At 35.0% G+C, this 23,046-nt stretch overlaps 1 protein-coding gene across 1 annotated transcript in view; it reads left to right on the top strand.

Annotated features, from left to right (window-relative positions):
- The first annotated feature begins 5,866 nt into the window (after nucleotides 1–5,866).
- LOC100370105 (contactin-associated protein-like 2) overlaps nucleotides 5,867–23,046 on the top strand; it is a 47,899-nt gene continuing 30,719 nt past the window's right edge. The window contains exon 1 of the mRNA XM_085495176.1: nucleotides 5,867–6,001. Coding sequence (XP_085351302.1) covers nucleotides 5,938–6,001 — 64 coding nt within the window. The 5' untranslated portion in view covers nucleotides 5,867–5,937. The remainder of the gene's footprint in view (nucleotides 6,002–23,046) is intronic.

The raw sequence follows: 23,046 nt of genomic DNA, 5'->3' as shown, positions 1-23,046 counted from the left end.
AAGCAGATTATGAACAGGAATACGAGGATGAACAATAAAAATAAATAATTACATAACTACAAATAATTTTACAGCCCACATATTGGATGTTGAAATACTGTCAGATGTTGATTACATTCTGCAATATTTTTTTTTCAGTTTTATTGATGTTGTTACAATACACTAAGTCATGCTGAGCAGTGCTCCTCTCCAGTTTGCCAAATTGTAGTACCGTTAAATCAGTATTAAAAGTCGCATTTCTAATTTAATTCTTTTTGAACAACTGAGAACCAAAAATTCACCATTTCTCATATGTGTAGATGCTCTAATAGAAGCTGCATCCCTTTGTTTCATTGTATCGCGGCTTCTAATACAGATTTTACAGTAATCAATATTTTTAAATCTCAGTAAATCTGATAACATAGTATATGTTACTAACATCAACAAGTACTTCAGTGTAAAATATGTTGGTGAAAAGACAAACATTATCAGCACAGATTACTAGTATATAATTTTCATAATATTATTATGCACATTGTAAAGTTCTGTAGCCTTAATTTAGAGATGTACAAAGTCAAACGAATTCTTTATGTCCCCACATTCCTAACTGTATCCCTACCCTCCACCACTTTATATAAATATGTCATTCCTAAAGAAGGGGCATACACAATTGAATTAGGGATGGAGGGGTAGGGTTAGAGTGAGAGGTGGAGTACAAAAGGAATTCTCGGGATGATAGTACCCACACCAAATATTACTCTGCACAAGTACTGTTTTGTGGGTGTTTTACTGTATACATGTTTTCTCCAATCAAATGGCTTTTTTTTTTTTTTAATCTCGAAAGAGTACATTGTAATTCTCGCCAAGATCTCCGGTGCGTCTAAAAAACGAACGCACGTCAACAGCTTTATTACACTTCCGGGTATTGATACGCTGTTGACATCGTCGCATGGCCTGATTCAACACTGCATGAAATATATGGAAATCAAACTATAAAGCTGAAATTTGACACAGTTATCGATTATAGAACTATGTTTTAACCCTGTAAGTTTCATTAATGTTCAAGATTATTAACTCACTGAACGGGGTCACGAAATATTTACTTTAGTACCCATTTGCACGTTTTCCTCGATGTAACACAGCAGAGAGACATTCATTTCAATTATGTTCGTGTTTATTCACTAAATAAAACACACCTACAGTAAAAATAGTACTGTTATACATGTATTTACCTTCAAAGTAACTGTATTAATTGCACGCATAGTTAGATATCTGTACATTAACGTGGAGTAGACGTTACTATAAATTCCGACGTCCGCCATATTGAATTTTGACCTTCATGGGGGGTCATTCAGGCAAAGGTTATTATGTTAATGAGGAGCCTCCATTTAGACTGTACCACCACTCAAAAATGGATATCCTCGTCGCTAGAGGGCGCGTCCCAATGGAAAGATGCGCCGCTATCACCAAACCAACTGACGTTTCCAGGCAACACTCAAACAGCCTATGACATAATTTGTCCTTAACTAGATTTCTAATAATTATTGAAGACTAATTTTAGAAGGTCAGTTAATGTGTAAATATTTGTTCCGTATCACGCGACAGGAATAGACTTTCATGACAACAGGTGACAGTACAGCAACACGACAAAGCTGTCTCGCGATGTTTCTACGACCATTAGTCTGACATAAGAGCGAAAAGGGAGTAAAATATTACTTTATTGTAACCTTGAAAAAATTAATTTAAATTTATTTTAAAATAATAATTATATTAGTATATTTGTTAGCGATTGTGACATAATCTCTTCCTGTATTGTATATGTTACTTACTAGTATCTTAATTAACCCCAGTAATTTTCTACTGTGGGTGTCATGATACATATAAATCATTGGTTGTACAGTTGTTGAAATAGTTGCGTGTAATTCGTATTCTATGACAATCAGACATGGCATTTCATCCATTTTTTTAGTTTAATTTTAATATATATTATCATAGTATACAGTATCATCAAGTTGATTACACAGATGATTGAGCTAATGAGCTCCATGCTCAGATGATGCGCCATGTACGACAAGGAATTCAGGCCATTGTGAGAGTTCCTTAGATTTATTCGTCTTAGACTAGTTTTTGGACAATCTAGATAAGAGCATGTTACTTATATATAGTTGAATTGAAAGGATTTCCCACTTAGGTCAATCACGGTAACTTTTTTTAGTAACCGTGGTTCAATGTGTGAGTCCCATGGCTAATCTTTCTAATTGAATTGTGTATTGGTTAGCATATTAATCCTGTGTGCAGGAAGTCATGGGTTCGAATTTTTCACTGGGCGCCTTTCAGTTTTTCACTATTTAGTATATATCACTTACATATGATTGGACTTTTCACGGTAGTGCCCCTTGGACCTGAATAAATACATGTTGTTGTTGACGTGTATAAATAGTATTTGTACGTCCACTATTGGAAGAGAAGTGCGATCATAGCTATGACTAAAATAAACAACTATTAACACTTTTTCATTTAATTTTTCGAGCCTATTTAAATTTCGTTTTCTGCACTTTTCCAGACAGTTCTAGAGTGTTTCAGGGAAGGTCCGATAAACTATTGTACAACAATAATTTAAAGCGGGAGGGTAGTCACCTGCGCACGCGCGGGAAGTGAGTCCCAAGCGACGATAACAACACACGCTAAGAACGCAAAGGCTTATGGGAAAACGCTTGTTTGTAAACAATGACCACAGGGAGTTGGACAAACTTATGTATTTTAATAAATTATTAAATAATAAATTGTTATATAACTTTTCTTTTACCCTAGTATATTTTCCTAGTATATATTTTACTATAATAGGGCGTGTCTACATCGCGCGTTAAAATTTGCATATAACATTAACGCGTAACAAAGTAGTATAAACAAGGATCAGTGATTACTTGAAATCGATCAGTGGCGGATCCAACAAAATGTATTGGGGGGGGGGGGGTCCAAGCTACGCTTAAGATATACGGAGCGTAAATCGCAGAGAAGCTATGCGTAATCCAGATAATATAAATCGTAATGCGTTTGCCCCCCCCCCTCTGGATCCGACACTGAAATCGATACCAGGAGGGGGGAGGTAAAAGAAAAATTATATAACAATTTATTATTTAATAATTTATTAAAATACTTGAGTTTGTCCAACCCCCTGTGCAATGACACGCTATGGCCACCTGACGCATGCGTAGGTGACGACTCCTCCGCTTTAACATCGGATAGTGAGAATATCTTTAGTCGTCATAATACATTGAGTTGGTTAAGTTTATGTTTATTTGTGATTTGCTTGTCAAATGTTCATTTATTTTCACTGGTTGTACCCAATAGATTGCTCACTAAGACGTTATCCCGGGTTTAGCAATGATATTTTAATTTTCTGAATCTTTCAACCCGTGCAATATAGCTGATTATCATCAGCATATGAAATTAATTCGGAAAATTTAATAAGATAAAAAAAATCATTAAAAATATAAATGATTATTGAAAAAGTCAATCTTAATACTGGCACTTGAAATACCAGTACCCTAATTTGAAGAAAAAAAAAACTATTTTAACTTTAACCCTTGGTTGTAGGTCAGATAACAATTTTTTTTAGATTTTTCTTAGTGGAGGCCATATATAGGCTGATAGTTTTGGCTAAATTTTGCAGCTCACATTGTGTTCTTTGTATCAAGTTCATGTTTACAGTCACCAACCAGTCTCAATTTCAGCGATGTCTTGCAGCTGTGTTTGTTAACGGAATGCAGACATGAATGGAGACAGGACGCGGTCAAAGTGACAGTACAGTTATATGGGTAACACCTGCTCAAATATCTTGCTAAAAATGGCAGAATAGTTATTGGTCTATAATTAGTTTGTTATGCGATATATTTTTATTCTGAATATGAATGTAATTTGACCTTTTTTCAATTGTTATAGTTTAAATAGTACCCAGTTGACTTCAATAGTTGCATTTGAATCGTATCCAGCTGACTCGGTTGGATAAATTGTATCCAGCTTAATTAGTTGGATTTAAATTGCACCAAACCGACTTCGCTGGATTTAAATCGTATGGATTTATATTGGATCAGCAGACTTTGATGGATTTTATTCCTATCCCGCTGACATAGTTGGATTTAAATCGTATCCAGCTGACTTAATTGGATTTAAATCGTATCCAGCTGACATACCCGGATTCAGTGAAATTATGAGTTTATATATTGGCACTTGAGGGCCAAGGTTAGGCGAGAGGACCTTAACAAATTCCTATCTGAGTTCGAATGCGTCTGCAAATGTTGTATATTGAACGTAAAATATATGATTGATTATTTGTTTATGATTGTATAAATTCTATGATGTTCATCATATCTCATGATTTTTGTGTCAGACCGAGGTAAATGGCATCAATATCTTCAATAAAGTTGTCAATGTATTGAAGTACAAGGTCCTTTTTGGTATGCACGCACCACGCTTTCAAAAGGTTGACCAGAATGATTTGCTACATGCCAATGTTACGTCATTTCTCTACATTTTGTGCGATTAAATTGCGTCGTAGTTTAGTGCAATTAGTTATATTTGTTATCTTCCAAGTGATCACCGTGGCCGGATTTTTTATATTTACAATATAATTTCTTTCGCAATGTAGTCGATTTTGTTCAATTATAATGGAGGTTTACAATTTATCCTTTACTATACTACACGTTCGCAAAAATCCGTAAACGTCCCGACATCAGTTGGCCATTGATTCAATATACATGTACAAATGTATATGCATTTTATCACATATATTGGTGATACAATGTTACAGTAGTATATGAATGAAGTGTGTGATAAAAAAGACACGTTGTAAGCATAATATACTGAAATAAGATAACACTAGTATATGGGTAATACGATTCTAGTTTAAAAATCGAGTCCATTGAGCTATTGGTGGAGAAATTTAACTGTGGAGGAAAATTATTGTTCGTATGATCAATTGGTATTTTTAGTTTGTAGGTCTTCAGTCAAAACAGTGTCAAAATATTTATATCCATAAAACTTCATTATAATAGTTTTTTGTTGTTTCATTGGTACGTAATGCTAACTTTAACTTTAACTTTATTGACATTATTCATTTTTAATAGAACATAGTCCAATCTATAACTAAATAACAATTCCTAAATACATAAACAAAAACATACTAAAACAGTTTAACAAAAGGGCTTGAAAAAAATCAGGGAATTGATAATTACTGTTATGATGAAGTCCGTTGATCTATAGTTTCGACAAAATCTTCACTGATTTAGATGAATAGTGTCACATATCACAAATATATATCCATGCGTTTTCCGAAGTATATCGTTGCCTAGAAACACGAATTCAAATCAGTGTATTATGTAATTATACATTCTCTGTCGATTTCGCATACTAGTACTTAGTTTCCTCCACAAACACATTGGCATGTATTTAAAGGGCGGCAGTCGTCGTGCCGCGTCCTGTTCGATATGGGACTCATAGCGGCGTATACAACGCGTGTAAAATACATTGTTTATTTACATGAAATTCGAACACGACAACGGCCTATTATTATTAATTTTGTGTTGTATATATATTTTATATACATACATTCATATTTCCAAACCACGCAAATTGTTATAATTCGGTTGTTACTAAAAACTAAATGAATAAAGATGACACAAAGGAGGGGCTGTAGAAACACCTACGTCTTTAGTATTGATTGAAATCTCAAATGGATATATGTATGTATGTGTATCAATTATTCAGCACCTTCTAGCTAGATAGGTGCGCCATCGTCGGACTGGGTGAGAGCGTTGTAAAATCATGTACTACGTGCTTTGTGAAAGTGAGAGTACATGGCGCCCTCACTGGAGGTGCTCGTTCGGTTTCACTGATTGACAGGTGAGGCGGGTCATGTGATCACTCCAGAGCGTGTAACGATACTGTCACTACTGGATCATGGCCGTGGTCTGGCTGTTTTTAGCTTTATTTGTAACACTTCACGCAGTAACTGCAGAGACAGGTAAGCGATAATTTAGTCAAGACGTGTGGTGTGTCGCTACATCGGTTTATTTTTGCATTTTAGTTTCATTCTCTTTGCCGTGTATTCACCTTTGCAAAGGCTCCGACGTCAGGGCGTGTTGCAAAATGGCGGCTACGAAGTCGAATGAATCAATTCCAAAAACGTTGATTACTCAACTTAATTGTTTTGTTTTGCGACCTCTACTGTGGCACACCCGGAAGTGTACATTATTTACGTCTGACCATGTCATTGCGGCGATGTCACTCCTTCAAATTTACGTGTTTGCTCGTGATATGGATGGAGGTCACTCAGTGACCGACCAGGTAGTTGCATTGGTACTATCATTTGCATAAAATTGAATGGGGACAGCGTCCTTGTTTTGAAATGCTAATTCAGTTCCACTTGGTGAATAAACTGAAAGCCATGTCACCAAACAGTTATTGACGCCACATTTCGGACCGAACTTGCACCGCCACCACGAACTGTTAGCGGGCACGCACTGACGCAGTCGACGGCTCTGAATAGAATCGTAAATAACAGTAGTCGCTGGCAATGTTATGGATAGGAAGTCAGGTTAAAAATAAACTGATCGTGTTTTATGAGACAGACTATTACTACAAAAGGTGAAAAACTGTTTCTAATGTGTGTATATATTACTTTGAACATGCAAGTGTTAGCCTACTGACTTGACGGCGTTTCTTGTGTATGGGCTATACTAGATCCCACAACGTCACAACTATTTTCAGTACATTCTTAGAAGCATGCTGTTTTGAGTCGGTACTACGATGAGTACACAGATATATCTGTATATTTGAGATGATCCAATGGATGGATTCATAGTTCACACAGTATGGTGTGTAGGGCCAATGCAATTTGAGATCCTAAGCAGTTGACCTCTGCCCTCTTGGTGCAATATGGTACACAACAAAAACATATTGCTCATTGACTTCAATTCACATGTTTTGGCTGGTACTAGCTTAACCCTCTACAGCAACAAAACAAATATCAGTACACTGTACTAACCCATTTTATTGCAAACAAATATGTTTCTGTGTAGGAAATTATACTGTACAAGCAATTTTGCTTTGGTATAGACTAGGCGTAGTTAATGTCACTCAACAGAACGGCATTTTTAGTTGCACAAAACATGAATACAATATTTTGGGATTATAAACTTGTAAATTGTGGGTTAGAAATTGGGGGGTGAAGTTTAATATGGATTTGGTTAAGTTTTGGTTTGAAGTTTGAAAAGTATTATTAACCCTTCAGTTTTCAAATTTTACAAAATTGTCATTTAATTTCATCCTTTTGAACCATATTAACAGTTTCAGATATTGCTTTTAATTTTTCATAAAAGTTTTGTCATTTGTTATCAATATTATTGGGAGGAACATACTATACAAAATCATGTAGATGGTAGAAAAAATTGAAAATTGCATGCAAAGGGTTAAATAATAATTTGCCAGTTAATGAGTTTTAATACATCAGTGTCTATGCTTATACCAAACTCCATACCCTCGTTTACAACATATATATTTACACCAATGACTGAAATTAAACTATAATGCTGTATTTCATCTATTAGTAGTGCATTTTTAAATGATGTGTATATAGTCAAAAAATCATTTTAATATTCTAGCACTTAATAAGTGTAATGTGATTTTTACTTTATGCTTTACGTTTGTCCACTTCTAGTAGAGCAAATGTTTTGCATGTGTAATTAACACGTTCACGGCCACAATATTTTTACCCCAGATGTTATCCACAGTTAGTATATGAATCCAATATAAGACTGACCAAGGAGCTGACAGAAAAAATTAAGTTTTCTTCCTAGGATTCTGTTTAACCGGAAAATAATAAATACATTTGATAAATTGATGCGTATCATTCTATGCAGTTACCGGTATAGACCTTTACAAGGAAGTGCAACCATTATAAGTGTGCTTTTGGTAGTTTCCGATCAGTTTGTGTTTCAAGAATTAAAAAACAAGTATTTAAATTATCACAAGAGATTTCTGAGAGATTTTAATTGTGGCAATTGAACTTGTTTTATATGCATATGTCAAGCATTGCTATTTAACGTGTGCAGCACATATAAAAATACTGCTGTTTGATGAGATGCAGCTGTCTGTGGTACAGCTATAAAACAAAATATAAACCTTCTGCATCTACCATGCTTCATTAGAAGCCTTTGCCTGCATAGAAATGATGAAGGTACTCTCCATTTCTATTGAAATCCACTTATTTCTGGGTGTGTTTACTCGGTGCTTGAATCTAGAGTAGCCCAGCTAGTATTACCACTTGCAATTTACTACAACCATTTCGTTTCAATTGCTAATTAGATAATGCTGGCAAATTCTCAAAAGATAACAAAAAAATGCTCTCAAATTCTTTTTTTTTTCAATTGCTTCTAATGATTCAACTTCATTCACAGTTGACTTGCGTGACAATACAGTATTTGCTGTAATAAGGGAAACATGACAACTCATTGCAAAATAGAATACTGTAGAATACTTTATTTTCGCTTGGAATTCATTTTCGCCATTTTCGCTGAAGGGCTGTTTCCGTGAAAATAAAATCCAGCGAATATACTTTTTTTACTATATTTCACATTAAACTCATCAAAATCAGTGAAAATAAATTCCACACAAAATGCCCAAAAATCCTTTTCAGCGAAAATTAATTCGAGCGAAAATAAAGTATTCCACAGTATTAGAGCTGTGAAATATATACTGCATTTGTTCAATTAGAAGCATCCCTCAAATAGGAGTTGCATTTATTGTATGCTGTATCATTAAAATACGACTTGGTTTGACCATTGATTCACCTCTTATATTTATACATTTTCAACTAATAGAGCTAATATGATACTCTCGTATCGAGCTCATCTATTCAGAGTTACCATAGTAGGAATATTTGATATGCGAGTACTGTAAATAATTGGATAACCTCAGTTTTATTGATGTCATTATATGCATCTTTTTGTGAGAGTTAAATTATCCAAATACAAGTGGTTATTTTTACCAGGCCTCTTCTGATGAACGTTTTTTCCGGATTATATCAAAACTTGATTGAAATATGAAGCATAGTGATGCCAATGCACCACTTACCTTCAACGAACAGCACCATCTAGTGATCTCAGGTGTGTTCTCTTGTGGTCATGAAAATTTTTAATTTTCCTACCACTCATAAATTCAATACAAGAAATAATATTTGTTGAATATTGCCATTTGGTCACATGTGTTTTTGAATATTGCAATGCATGATGGGTATTGACCTGGACTATAACTTCCCAGTGTGCTATCATAATAATTTTATTAACAACCTACAGGAGTAGCTTAAAGGTTACCAAAGATAATTACATCTTTACTACCATTAGTAGAATACATGTAATAATAATCTTGTAGAACTGTCCTTGATGCTAAAAGTTCAAAAGTAACATATTTCTTCAGTGTAGATAAGGTTTTAATTTCATATTTACATACGGTAAATCAGATCAAAGGGTATTGACACATTTGTATTAGACTAACCCCTTTGATCGCAATGTAGTCCTATACACCAGTGCTGTCAAGTTTTCACTTATGATAAACTAATTAGATCGGGAACAGAAAATTGTTGATGGTTTGGACTGACTTGTTAAGATAACTGTTTTATTGGGTATTAGTCAGTGATATGATTGTATCTTTAATGGTACAAAATTTCTTGAAAACTATCTTGTATGAACAGCTGAAAGTAATTGGAGGGAGGGGACTTGTCCACATTTGTTTATCAGTTAAGGTCATATCAAATAGAAACATTGTTCCTGTCACCACCATGTTGCTCCAAAACAGCAACATTGCCTGCTACGTTGCAGTGTGTCTTGTGATTGATACATGATTAGAACTGGTTAATTGATGACAATAACTCAAATTGATGCTATAGCTCAAAGAAAATGATTTAGTCAAAATCAGGATGTCCAACTATTCATGGAGCATGCCCAAAAATGAATTAGGTTTCACACCACAATTACAATTTGTGTATCAAGGTGCAAGGACCCGTAATTTCCTCTCTATTTTAAGCAAATTTTGTCATGGGAATGCATGCCTGTGTTTTGGCACTAACTGCACAGTACTGTAGAATACTTCATTTTCGCTTAGAATTTATTTTCGCTATTTTCCTTGAAGGGATGATTCTGTGAAAATAAAATCCAGCGAATATACTTTTTTTACTATATTTCACATTAAACTCATCAAAATCAGTGAGAATAAATTCCACACAAAACGCCCAAAAATCTTTTTCAGCGAAAATTAATTCGAGCGAAAATAAAGTATTCCACAGTATTAAAGCTGTGAAATATATACTGCATTTGTTCAATTAGAAGCATCCCTCAAATAGGAGTTGCATTTATTGTATGCTGTATCATTAAAATATGACTTGGTTTGACCATTGATTCACCTCTTTTATTGATACATTTTCAACTAATAGAGCTAATATGATACTCTCGTATCGAGCTCATCTATTCAGAGTTACCATAGTAGGAATATTTGATATGCAAATACTATAAATAATTGGATAACCTCAGTTTTATTGATGTCATTATATGCATCTTTTTGTGTGCGTTAATTTATCCAAATACAAGTGGTTATTTTTACCAGGCCTCTTCTGATTTTAATGAACGTTTTTTCTGGATTATATCAAAACTTGATTGAAATATGAAGCATAGTGATGCCAATGCACCACTTACCTTCAACGAACAGCACCATCTAGTGATCTCAGGTGTGTTCTCTTGTGGTCATGAAAATTTTTAATTTTCCTACCACTCATAAATTCAATACAAGAAATACTGTAAAATCTGTATTAGAAACCGCGGCTTCAATTAAAATGGCATAATGCAATGGAAAGGATGCGGCTTTTATTAGAGCATCTACACATGAGAAATTGTGAATGTTTGGTTCTCAATTATTCAGAAAGAATGGATGCGACTTCTATTAGGGATGCGGCTTCTAATACAGATTTTACGGTAATATTTGTTGAATCACAGTCCCTCTATCCCCGGACTGGAAATGACTAGCGTTCTTTTGTCTTGAACCGCAGTGCGGGTAAACAAACCGTTCACACGCGGGCCGAGGGAGTCAGGAAGTCAGACAGATTACAATACCTTCAAAAGTTACCGTCATGCAAAGCGATACCTCATTGTATGACTTCACTTTGACTTAAAAATCGGGCAACCACAACGTAAACAAACATGTAAACAAAATTATCACTATGAAATTTGGGTGTTTTGAACCCTGATACGCATCACCACCAACCTACCAACTCATAAACATCCAGTTCCTGCAATTCAAAGATTAATATCGGGAATTATGTTAATGTTCTCGTTTTAATAGGGAAAAAACTTCGCGTGCCAACATGCTGACATCGCTAAAAAATTCTTGTCAAAATGGCGTCGTTCATGTTAACGTAGTTGATCGAAAAACCTGTGATATTTCTGATTCTTGGGGGGTTCATAACAGTTCAAGTCAACTATACAACAACTAATGACTTTATTCTATGTAAAAGTATATAACAATGCTTCAATGTTTGTATATAAATGATTTTTTTAGCACAGAATTGAGTACATTGCCATTTCAAAACGTCGCCATTTGCATTTACGATCTAAAAAGCATCCATAAAAGTCGCTCAATTTAACATAATAAAATGCGGTGTGACAAATAACAAATCAGCCCACCAATTTTTAATGATATGTTTCGATTATAAAATGTCAAAATCGAAGACAAATATTGGTTTCTCGCGGAGAAGTATGGTAAATAAAATTGAGTTAATTTCAATCCCCCCAAAATCAAAAACGACAAATATCTGATTAAAGGTATGAAAATTTGTTGCGAAAATGTGTCGTTGCTGGTAAAATAGATGAATTAAAGAACTACTCGCCGGCTAAAATATGACCTTATACAGATATCCTGATTAAAAAATGATGTGAAAAAGTATGAATTCTGTAATAAACAACTAAGTTGTAAAAAAAAATACATAACTCGGACGATGTCAAATCACGTACTGATCACGTGACAAGGCTTTGCCCACACCCGCAATGCGCCTTTGGCAGGGAAGGAGACCAATTCACACCTAATACAATGACAGTTTCTAGACCGGGGATAGAGGGACTGTGGTTGAATATTGCCATTTGGTCACATGTGTTTTTGAATATTGCAATGCATGATGGGTATTGACCTGGACTATAACTTCCCAGTGTGCTATCATAATAATTTTATTAACAACCTACAGGAGTAGCTTAAAGGTTACCAAAGATAATTACATCTTTACTACCATTAGTAGAATACATGTAATATAATCTGGTAGAACTGTCCTTGATGCTAAAAGTTCAAAAGTAACATATTTCTTCAGTGTAGTTTGTGTTGATAGGGTTTCAATTTCATATTTACATACAGCAGGGATTGCGTTAACCCCATATTTTGCTTCCCGGACTCCAATTATTGAAGGGGGACCCAGTTTTTCAGGCAAGCTGGGGTCCAATCTCTAATAAAGTTATAAAGGGTCAAATTTCAATTTTTTAAAATTTTGTAAGTGGGACTCGTCTTGCCGAGACACTAGCGCACACCCTGCATACAGTAAATCAGATCAAAGGGTATTGACACATTTGTATTAGACTAACCCCTTTGATCGCAATGTAGTCCTATACACCAGTGCTGTCAAGTTTACACATATGATAAATTAGATCGGGAACAGAAAATTGTTGATGGTTTGGACCGACTTGTTAGGATAACTGTTTTATTGGGTATTAGTCAGTGGTATGATTGTATCTTTAACCCAAATGGTCCAAAATTTTTGAAAACTTATCATTTATGAACAGCTGAAAGTAATTGGAGAGGGGGGGACTTGTCGGCATTTGTTGTTTACCGGTTAGGGCCATTTATAATGGTAACATTGTTCCTGTCACCATCAAACAGCAACATTGCCTGGTACGTTTTAGTGTGTCTTGTGATTGATACATGATTTGAGCTGGTTAGTTTTACAAGGGTGCACTGTTCGGCTAAATGCATATACCGGTAGTTAGTAGCTGGTTTGCTCATGTGTCTAGAAGTTTCAGACTGGGTTCAGTACATACATTTTGTATGGATAACTATGCCATTTACTGTAGAATACTTTATTTTCGCTTGGAATTTATTTTTGCTATTTTCGCTGAAAGGATGATTCCGTGAAAATAAAATCCAGCGAATATATTTTTTTTCCCTATATTTCACATTAAACTCAGTGTTCTCCCCCGAAATGTTTCATAGAGTCGTGGCTAATTTGCATAATAGTTAGCATATAGTTAGCATAAATTAACATATTGTTTGTCATATGGGGAAATAAAACAAAACCAGTTTTTTTCCTTTTTTTCTATTTATTTTATGTACAATCTGTATACAATTATTGCACTGCATGTTTAGTATTGCAAATGTCCTGCTGAAATACTGAGTTTTCTGTTTTTTTTTTTTTACTTGGCCCAGCAATCAGCAACTTTATAAAACCCTGTTCAGTCCCAGTAAATTAAACATTGGGTTGATTATTCTCATTGCTTGTCTTCCGTTTCTGTTGTTTTCCGGTTAAGTACAACAACTGTTACGAGTCACGATACTTACGCTATGTTCGAGCAATTATAGTTTTTTTGGCTGAAATTATCCATCTTTATGTATTTTTTTTAATCATCGATGTTGTCTGTTCAACACAATTGTGAACAATTCGAGACAACTGAGGTCTGAATTACGAATTGTCGCCATTGTTATACCACGTAAAATGGAGGCTTTTCTTCCAAGAAATAACACAAGTGTCACTCCAATTTCCACACGTTTCTTGATTAGAATTCCCGATTTCTTGGTAACTATATTATTTTCAATTATGCTTCACTTAATTCATCCGAATCTGAGCACGATATGCGATCCGAGTGGGAAGTTCACGCTCGCTGGATCTTACGTGGGTGACACCATCTTGGATTCACAATCACGAGGTCAAAATTGTTTACATCATAAATATATGTTTTTTCACATTTTGATCTCAAAAAACAAATACAATATCAAAAATACTGACAAAAATCAAAACTTAGAATAATAGTATGACTACATTTCTAAAAATAATAATGAAAATTCGTTTCGTACACACCGGAAACATGTGGCTTTTGACCCCAAGTGTAACTATACATTTGCATATGAATATACGTTTGGCAAAGAGCGTTTGACACCGGGGCTTACGGCTTTGTCGTTATAGTACTGCTTTGTTTTTTTAAAACTATATCCAACCAATGAGAAACAACAGGGGATTATCCCGGGAAATTGGCGTTAATACAATGCATTTGTAGATTTAACTAATTAGCCAGGAAACTTTACAGTCTGTGAGAGACTGAAGAAATCAGATCACGGGATAAATAATAGCATCGCGGAGGAAACTCATAGCGTCATGAGCAAATCTGATCGCGTCGCGGCCCGCGACGCTGTTTTGGCCTGGGGAGAACACTGAATTCATCAAAAACCAATGAAAATAAATTCTAAGCAAAACGCCCAAAAAGCCTTTTCAGCGAAAATTAATTCCAGCGAAAATAAAGTATTACTCAGTATCTGCCAATGAGTTTAATTCATTTTAGCACTCTAAATTAATTTGCATAGCGTTTGGTGGTCCTAGTGATCTCCATAGCATTCAAGTCACTAAATTAATTCTAATCTTTCTCAAAGTGAATCCTCCTGTGAAGAAAATTGAACAATTCAACCATTCTGCACAATTTTTAATTCATACAAATTTGGTTGAAAATTACAAAGGCTATGTTTAATGATATTTACAGTAAAGTCTTCGCAATTTGGTCAAAATGATTGACAATAGTTGGTTCTAATCGACTTCGTCTCATTGAAATCTTGTTATTTTGGACAAAAAAAAAAAAAAAATTTAAAGGTAAGGTTGGGGTAAACAGAATCACACATATTTTTATTTGGCCTTGAAGAAAAGTAAGGGAGCAGGAGTGTGGTGTATTAGTGAGTAGTGAATACCGACTTAAATCTTTGATCGCCAAAATATACTTACTTTCACAAATAAAACCACATAAATTTTATGTACCGGTATTTTTTTTTCAAAAATTTTGATCATGTTCCATAGCCAATAGGAAGTTGTACTCATTTGGTCCAAAATTATCAAAATAAATGCATAAAACAAGCTAAATTATATTCAGGGTTACGCACCATAACACAAAAGTAGCCTCTACTGCATAGTATGCAAATATCATCAGCATGTGACCTCTAAGGGTATCTTTACTTTGTAAGGTTTTTTTCTGTTTTTTTTTTTACTTTTCATGCATGAGAAGTTCAAGGATGGTCCAATTTTAAAATTTATTTTCTGTTTATTGTCGCTCATTGTTTTTTAACTTTCAAAAAAATATTCTTGGAAAATCTGATTTTACAGTTGTAAAGATTTCACTCTGTTTAAAGGTGCATTTTTAGAGCATTCATTTCATAGAACTTTATTTAGGGTCTTGGGACTAATGCATGTTGAAATAGCTACATGCCATTGAGAGAATATATACTTTATTTTTAAGGATCTTGAATTAGCGAAATTACAGATGGACTTAACTAGCTTGAATTAGCAAAAAAGGTGTGGTATGTGAAATATTTGACAGTTTAAATTTGCCCAACTTGTGGGAGAGGAAAAGTTCGCCAGGATTTTATCTTTTTAAATTACTGCATTCTGACAGTGATTCAAAACAGAAGCTTTGTGAATTTGTATACTTTTGGAACACTACCATATTTGCTCCATTGGAAGCGCACATAAACCAAAAGTTGTATATATTATATGCTAGATCATCTCACTTTTTGTTCTCTCCAGAGTCTGACCAGTGTGGCGATAAAACTAAGCACTGTGGCAGTACTGCCACACTATTTGTATCCTGGGGAGAACACTGTCGTAGACTTTTACATAAGAGCATATACTTATAATAAGACAAATGCAGTTTTCAAAAGCATTAGCAAATTTAAACACATAATAGAAAGCCAAAAAGCTAGTCAGCACTAGGACATTTCTCCATTTTACATAAATTGCACATTAAGCTGGCATGCCAATATAAACAATATAATTTGTATATAATTGAGAGGGAATTACTTTACATTGTGAACCTCCCTTAGGGAAGCAATGTACTAATGTAAATTTCAGTGGGACAGGGATGAATTTTTCCATGCTGACATTTCTGAAAAAAAATGAATATCTAGTTTGTTTGTTTTCATATTGTTTGGTTCACCATGCAATAAATCTGCTGTTTAATCATCAATATAAAAAATTCATTATTACAGTAAATAATCATAAATTACAACAGGCTTGTAATTAATTTTGGTTTGTGAGAATAAATTTACTGCAGTTCTCTCTTTTAATATTCCGACTTTGCTTTGTAGCCAGCTCACCTGATCTTTGTTTGCATAATACTTACTTGATTTATGCTTCTGGCCACCAAAGGTCATCGGACTGAATTTCCATCGTCTTGTCTATTAGCCCCGCTGTCAACAAAGTCAGCATAAGCAATTCATATTACTGGTAGCCTATCGTTGTCTGTTAATTTAACTTTTGTTTGACTTCTTTCTATAAAATCTAGCCATATGCCTTTTTAATACTTGACTGGATGTAACCTTTGGTCAAGTCATTCACCCTCAGATTTGTTCTTCTTCTGATAACTAAAATTCTTTGCATTTGTTTGTAATTTTGGGGAAGAACTGCTATTTTTGGCTTTTTAAAATTGGGTAGCTTGATTGCTTTGTTATATATGTAGGTACCTTGGTGGTGGGAGGCTGTTTCACATATGTTCATTTTGTGATCTTAAATTCAGTGTTCTCCCCAGACCCTAAGCCAAGCATTGCGGCTAATTTACATAACAATACATCTTATTTGCATAATAATTAGTTTCCCCCAACAAACATTATAACTGAAATAAAGAAGAGATACATATCTCATATATTTTTTATCATTTACATTCATTGTGTTTTATGTGTGCATCAAGTCAAATAAAGTTTGAAATAGAACAGGAAAGAAATGGAAATACTTATAGCCAGTCAGTAAATATATTGTTTATCCATGGAGGTAACTGGTTCATCATTATTTTGTTACAGTCAGTTTTAGTGCCAATGTTACTGTCAGTTCATACGACCGGGGGGGTGGGGAGATTTGTAAAATCTGTATGAAGAAATTAATAAATCAATGACATTTTTTTTCTACAATGGCATTTCAAAACTAAAGTCGGCGATTTTTCATTGATCTATCTATCTATCTATCTATTATTTGTGTAATGCTACGATCACCGCAACATTGTCAGCTGACGGCATTGCGTTGAACGGGTATTCACCGCTGCTGTTGCGATCATCGGTCCCTGACTTTTTTGTTTAAAAATACACAAACTTAGAATGTTTGCTTTATTAAAACGATTCATTGATGATTAACTTAGAAATTACATCAAAATCGCCAACAAAATATTGTTTTTAAACATCGCGGAAAAACATGCACTCTGCGCCACCATCTTTGTTACCTCAATCAAAATCTACGTTGTAACCCAGCATGCATCGGTTGTGATGTCACTACATGCGTTACGTTGCCTTAGGGTGGCGTTCCTCGGTAATGACGCACTATGAATGAGGTATTTCTAGAGGTCAGGGTTCGTTTTTTCCTCGTCCGTCTCGTCTGCAGTTGATTAATTTTTACTTCGATTTATTTACAGGTTGTTTTTTTCGATGCGACTTAATTTAACTTGTTTTTTTAATTCTTGGTAATTAGTGTCACTGGCGATGAAGTAGTAAAAACGCAATTAATCGCAGTGCAGCAACTCGGGATAGACCATCCCGACGCAATGGGCAAATTATTACGACCCTAGTATTTTTGGTTTGCCAGTTCCGCACCCTTGATAGACTTGGTAACTTCTTGTAGACTTCCGTTTTTATCACTGTTTTTGTAAGGCTAACTATGTACAAAGGCGGAATTACCTTTCGATCAATACATGTTATTGTTTTAAAGATGTGCTAGACGAGGCTGACACTTGTAAACAATACAACGTGAATAAGCATCGCGGGCAGGATTTCAAGGATCGCGGGCAAAACAAAAGCGACGCGGCTGTTTGTCTAAGCGACGCAGGCCCGCAGTGCTTGAAAGGCCTGGGGAGAACACTGTAAATTTTTTTAATTTCTGTCATTATTTGTCTCCAAAATGTCTAGTCCTTTGCTTTGTTAGTTCATATGTAGGTACCTTGGTTGACTTGTTAGATTTGTAAATTATGTGACAATATTTTCAATCCATCTATACTGTGGACTAAATTGCTAATTATAGCATATTTGAGAAAAAAACGTGCAATCCCATGGATTTTTTTAAAAAGCCAATCATGAATGTCACAATCGTGCCACCGTTGGGTAGAATCATCTTAGAAAATATCCAGTCGTAATATATCACACAAAGTTTTTTTTTTGTCGGCTACAAACCCATGAATGTAAATAAGCATGACTTTTATTACCGGTATGTCTTGCATGGTTATTTCATTTGGTGCACGTGTTGACTGAGTTAACCATATCATTGTGCAAAACATGAGTTACACAGGTTCGTATCGAGGGACTATAAATTATCTGCTAACTTATGAGAGCAAAATAATGCAAATTTATTAATAACCACCCAATATTATGAATGGATTTTTCATTTCCTTTCTTCATTTGTTAACGTATAATAGCTCAAGCTTCTTGACCCTACTCCATTGTTTTTGCTGTTATGCTAGTCTGCAATAGGAAGTTTGCAAAGTTTTTTTTTCTTTATTTGATAACTGAAAAGAGCAGGTGAATTTTTCTTTTATACAGGTTGCTGATGTTATTCCCCAACCTGATTAAGTTTGGGAAATGATGACTTCTAATTCAATGTTTGCGCTAGTGTCTCAGCAGGACGAGTCCCACTTACACAATTTTAAGAAATAGAAATTTGACTCTGGATAACTTAATTGGAGATTGGACCCCAGCATGCCTGAAAAACTGGGATCTTCTTCAATAATTGGAGTCCGGGAAGCAAAATATGGGGTTAACGCGATCCCTGTTTAATCTATTGATAAATTAGCTTGGACTCGCTTGTCAATTATTATTCTCTTAGACAGATTTCATTGAGCATCACATGACAAAGTCGTAGCATCTTTTCTCGCATTTTGGAGTGTGAGTGGATGTGAGTGGGGAAGATGTGTTTTGAGGATTGAACGATTAAAAGAAAAGTGTATTTCATGCAGAAGAGATGGGGAGGGAGGTGCCAATAATCAGGTTCATCCCAGTCACCCTTTTCATAAAATTAACGTGTGCTTGAGTCCATGTGAAGCTTCTTACAAGATTGTAATTTTGACCAATTAGAGTTGCTTGTGGTTTCGCGACATCAAATTCTGCCTTGTATATATGCTGTAACTTAACTGATATAATTAATACCAACATTTTACCCACTAGAAATGTTTCAAAAATAAAATTTTTGCAAAAATGCTGACTTCACTATTTCAAGGACCTAAGTGAAATGATCGCTACAAAATTATATTTCACAAAAAAAGCCAAATTGAATTGGTTTAGAGTATTGATTGAGTCAGTCTGCTTTCCATCTGATGGCAATCTCTTCATGTATAGTCAACTAGAGAAAGGGGTGTGGTTCTTAATTCAGCTGGGGAATAATCACTGCATTTAGGGAATATATTCAAGATTAATTTAATTGAGAACGTCTGGTGGGATTTATAAATCTTTGCTGTGGCAATTGCCGCTTACATAGCACATGTAAGGCGCAATTGCTACAGAAAAGAAATGTGCCACAGAAATGTAGCAAGGCTACATTTACCTGTCCCATCTAATTTCTATCTGGGACAGCTGGACTTAAATTCAAACCCTTGCTTTCATTCATATCCATTATTATATCTGATGTTGTAATTTATGGTTTTGTCATCTGTTAGATTGATTGATTCCTTCCTGATTGGCAGGTGGAATTGCCATATTGTCATATAAGGGAATGACATTGCCATATAGGGAAGTGTTATTACCATATAAGGAAGTGATATTTTTTAATATTCTGTATAAATGTGGAGATGCATGTATGGTGGTCCCTGACTTCATATACTAATAAATTTATGGTGCAGTATTTGTTAGTCCCCGTTCGGACGGAGTCCGAAAACGGGGACTTATGTTTTGCCCTGTGTGCGTCCGTCCGTCCGTGCGTCCGTGCGTCCGTGAGTCCGTGATCACCTGTATCTCGAACATGCATGGACCGATTATGTTCAAACTTCACTCATACATCACACATTATATGGGACATATGCACATGCATTTTTTTCATGATCCGATTAACGATAGCCGAATAGCGGCCATTTTAAGGCCGAAAATGCATCAAAATGGCACATTTTCACCATTCCGGACCCAGATCTCAGTTATGCATGGACGGATTTCGTTCAAATTTGGTACATACATTAAACATAATAGGACCTTGATGCACGTCATTTTTTTTTCCGGATCAAGTTCGAAATGGCCGACTGGCGGCCATTTTGTTTTAAAGAATTCAGTTCTGGATCCGTATCAGAGACATGTCTGGATTGATCAAGTTCAAACTTCACACACACAAGGTACATCATGTCACAAATATGTATGTGCATTTGTTTCATGATCCCATTAACGATAGCCAAATGGCGGCCGCTTTAAGGCCGAAAATGCATTGAAATCGCACATTTTCACCATTCCGGACCCAGATCTCAGTTATGCATGGACGGATTTCATTCAAATTTGGTACATACATTAAACATAATAGGACCTTGATGCACGTCATTTTTTTTTTCAGATCAAGTTCGAAATGGCCGACTGGTGGCCATTTTGTTTTAAAGAATTCAGTTCTGGATCCGTATCCGAGACATGTCTGGATTGATCAAGTTCAAATTTCACACACACAAGGTACATCATGTCACAAATATGTATGTGCATTTGTTTCATGATCCCATTAACGATAGCCAAATGGCGGCCGCTTTAAGGCCGAAAATGCATTGAAATCGCACATTTTCACCATTCCGGACCCAGATCTCAGTTATGCATGGACGGATTTCATTCAAATTTGGTACATACATTAAACATAATAGGACCTTGATGCACGTCATTTTTTTTTTCAGATCAAGTTCGAAATGGCCGACTGGCGGCCATTTTGTTTTAAAGAATTCAGTTCTGGATCCGTATCCGAGACATGTCTGGATTGATCAAGTTCAAACTTCACACACACAAGGTACATCATGTCACAAATATGTATGTGCATTTGTTTCATGATCCCATTAACGATAGCCAAATGGCGGCCGCTTTAAGGCCGAAAATGCATTGAAATCGCACATTTTCACCATTCCGAACCCGGATCTCAGTTATGCATGGACGGATTTTGTTCAAATTCGGTACTTACATTAAACATAATAGGACCTTGATGCACGTCATTTTTTTTTTCGGATCAAGTTCGAAATGGCCGACTGGCGGCCATTTTCTTAAAGAATTCAGTTCTGGATCCGTATCCAAGACATGTCTGGATTGATCAAGTTCAAACTTCACACACACATGGTGCATCATGTCACAAATAGATATGTGCATTTGTTTCATGATCCGCTTAGCAATAGCTGAATGATGGCCATTTTAAGGCCGAAAATGCATTAAAATCACGTATTTTCACAATTCCAGAACCGGATCTCAGTCATGCATGCATGGATTTTGTTCAGATTTAGTACAATGTGTTGTACATATGCAGGTGCATTTCGGTCATGATCTGCTTTGAATGTATATGTCACTCAAATATGAACGGAACGGGGACGTGTCATTGACAATGACTTGTTCTATTAAGAGGTTCGTACACAATGGCAAAATTCCTGATTTTAGCTTGTGTGATGTTGTGCTTTTGGTTTTAGTCACAGCGACTATTATGACATTGTTTTCTGTAGTCAATTGTGAAAGTGACATAATCATTTGTAGCCAATTGTAATTCAGAATTGTCGACTGATGAAACTGAAAGGTTAGCAGAATCCCTAACATGTAGCTAAATGAAAAATAATGCCACTTGGTATTCAAATATGGTGTTGAAAACTTTTATGCTGATTGGGTTAAGCTGAATAAATCCAGTACGAGTTTATTTTTAACGATTTTTCTCCAGGCATGTGCTGTTCATGTCAGACTTTTTAAAATTGATTGTGATGTAAATAAACCCAGACAGTGAAAGCGTGTGCCATATTTTTATAGGATCATCATAAAAATAAGCAGCACGAGTTTTATCACCACCACCAGCAGAGATTAGCCTACCGTATATGCTCTATTAGTAGCACAGGCTCTTTATAATTGACAGGGATTTGTCTATGGTCATAATAAGTTTTATTGTAAATATTCAGTCGATACAATATATATAGTTTTTTATTTATTAATGTTATTTTTTGAGAATTTTAAAAAACTGATAAAAAGCATAAACAAATTTAATGGTAAAAATCGTGTGTATTAGATCAATATGTTTTCACAATAGAGGAAAATGGACAATTCACACTTTCTTAAAAACTTTTCAAAATTATTAGCATCAGTACTACACTGTTTATTTTCAAATGACAGCATCCCATATTTGTGGTTGCAGCCATTAGCAAAAAGCTGTCGCTAACCTAGTCTGGTGTAATACATATGCTGCTATGACATGTACTTCAAATAGAGCAAATATGGTACATGTACTTGTTGCATTTATGTAAATGACAAATGTATCTTTGGTAAAACTAAACAATTTTAATCATCAAGCATATAATAAATACAACAAATCGATAATGTCAGTTGTTAAATAGTTCAATATAAGCTGCTTTACTTATAAATTGTTTTACTGATTGAGAATCCATATAAACTGTTGTACATTTACGTTTAATATAGTATGAGTAAAATGATAACATACAAATACTTGTTCTACTCTTATGGGTGTTCAAAATTCCTGGAAAAGTGAATATTAATCAGCCATAATACAAAATTGTCTGTCAAATGAAACTAGTCTAAATGTTTGACTTCTGTAACATGTACAAGACGTCG

Source organism: Saccoglossus kowalevskii, chromosome 21, assembly GCF_978046115.1.
Source record: "Saccoglossus kowalevskii chromosome 21, keSacKowa6.1, whole genome shotgun sequence".
In the NCBI taxonomy this organism is placed as follows: domain Eukaryota; kingdom Metazoa; phylum Hemichordata; class Enteropneusta; family Harrimaniidae; genus Saccoglossus; species Saccoglossus kowalevskii.
The sequence above is the reverse complement of the archived record's forward strand: the minus strand, read 5'-3'. Positions and strand labels throughout refer to the sequence as shown.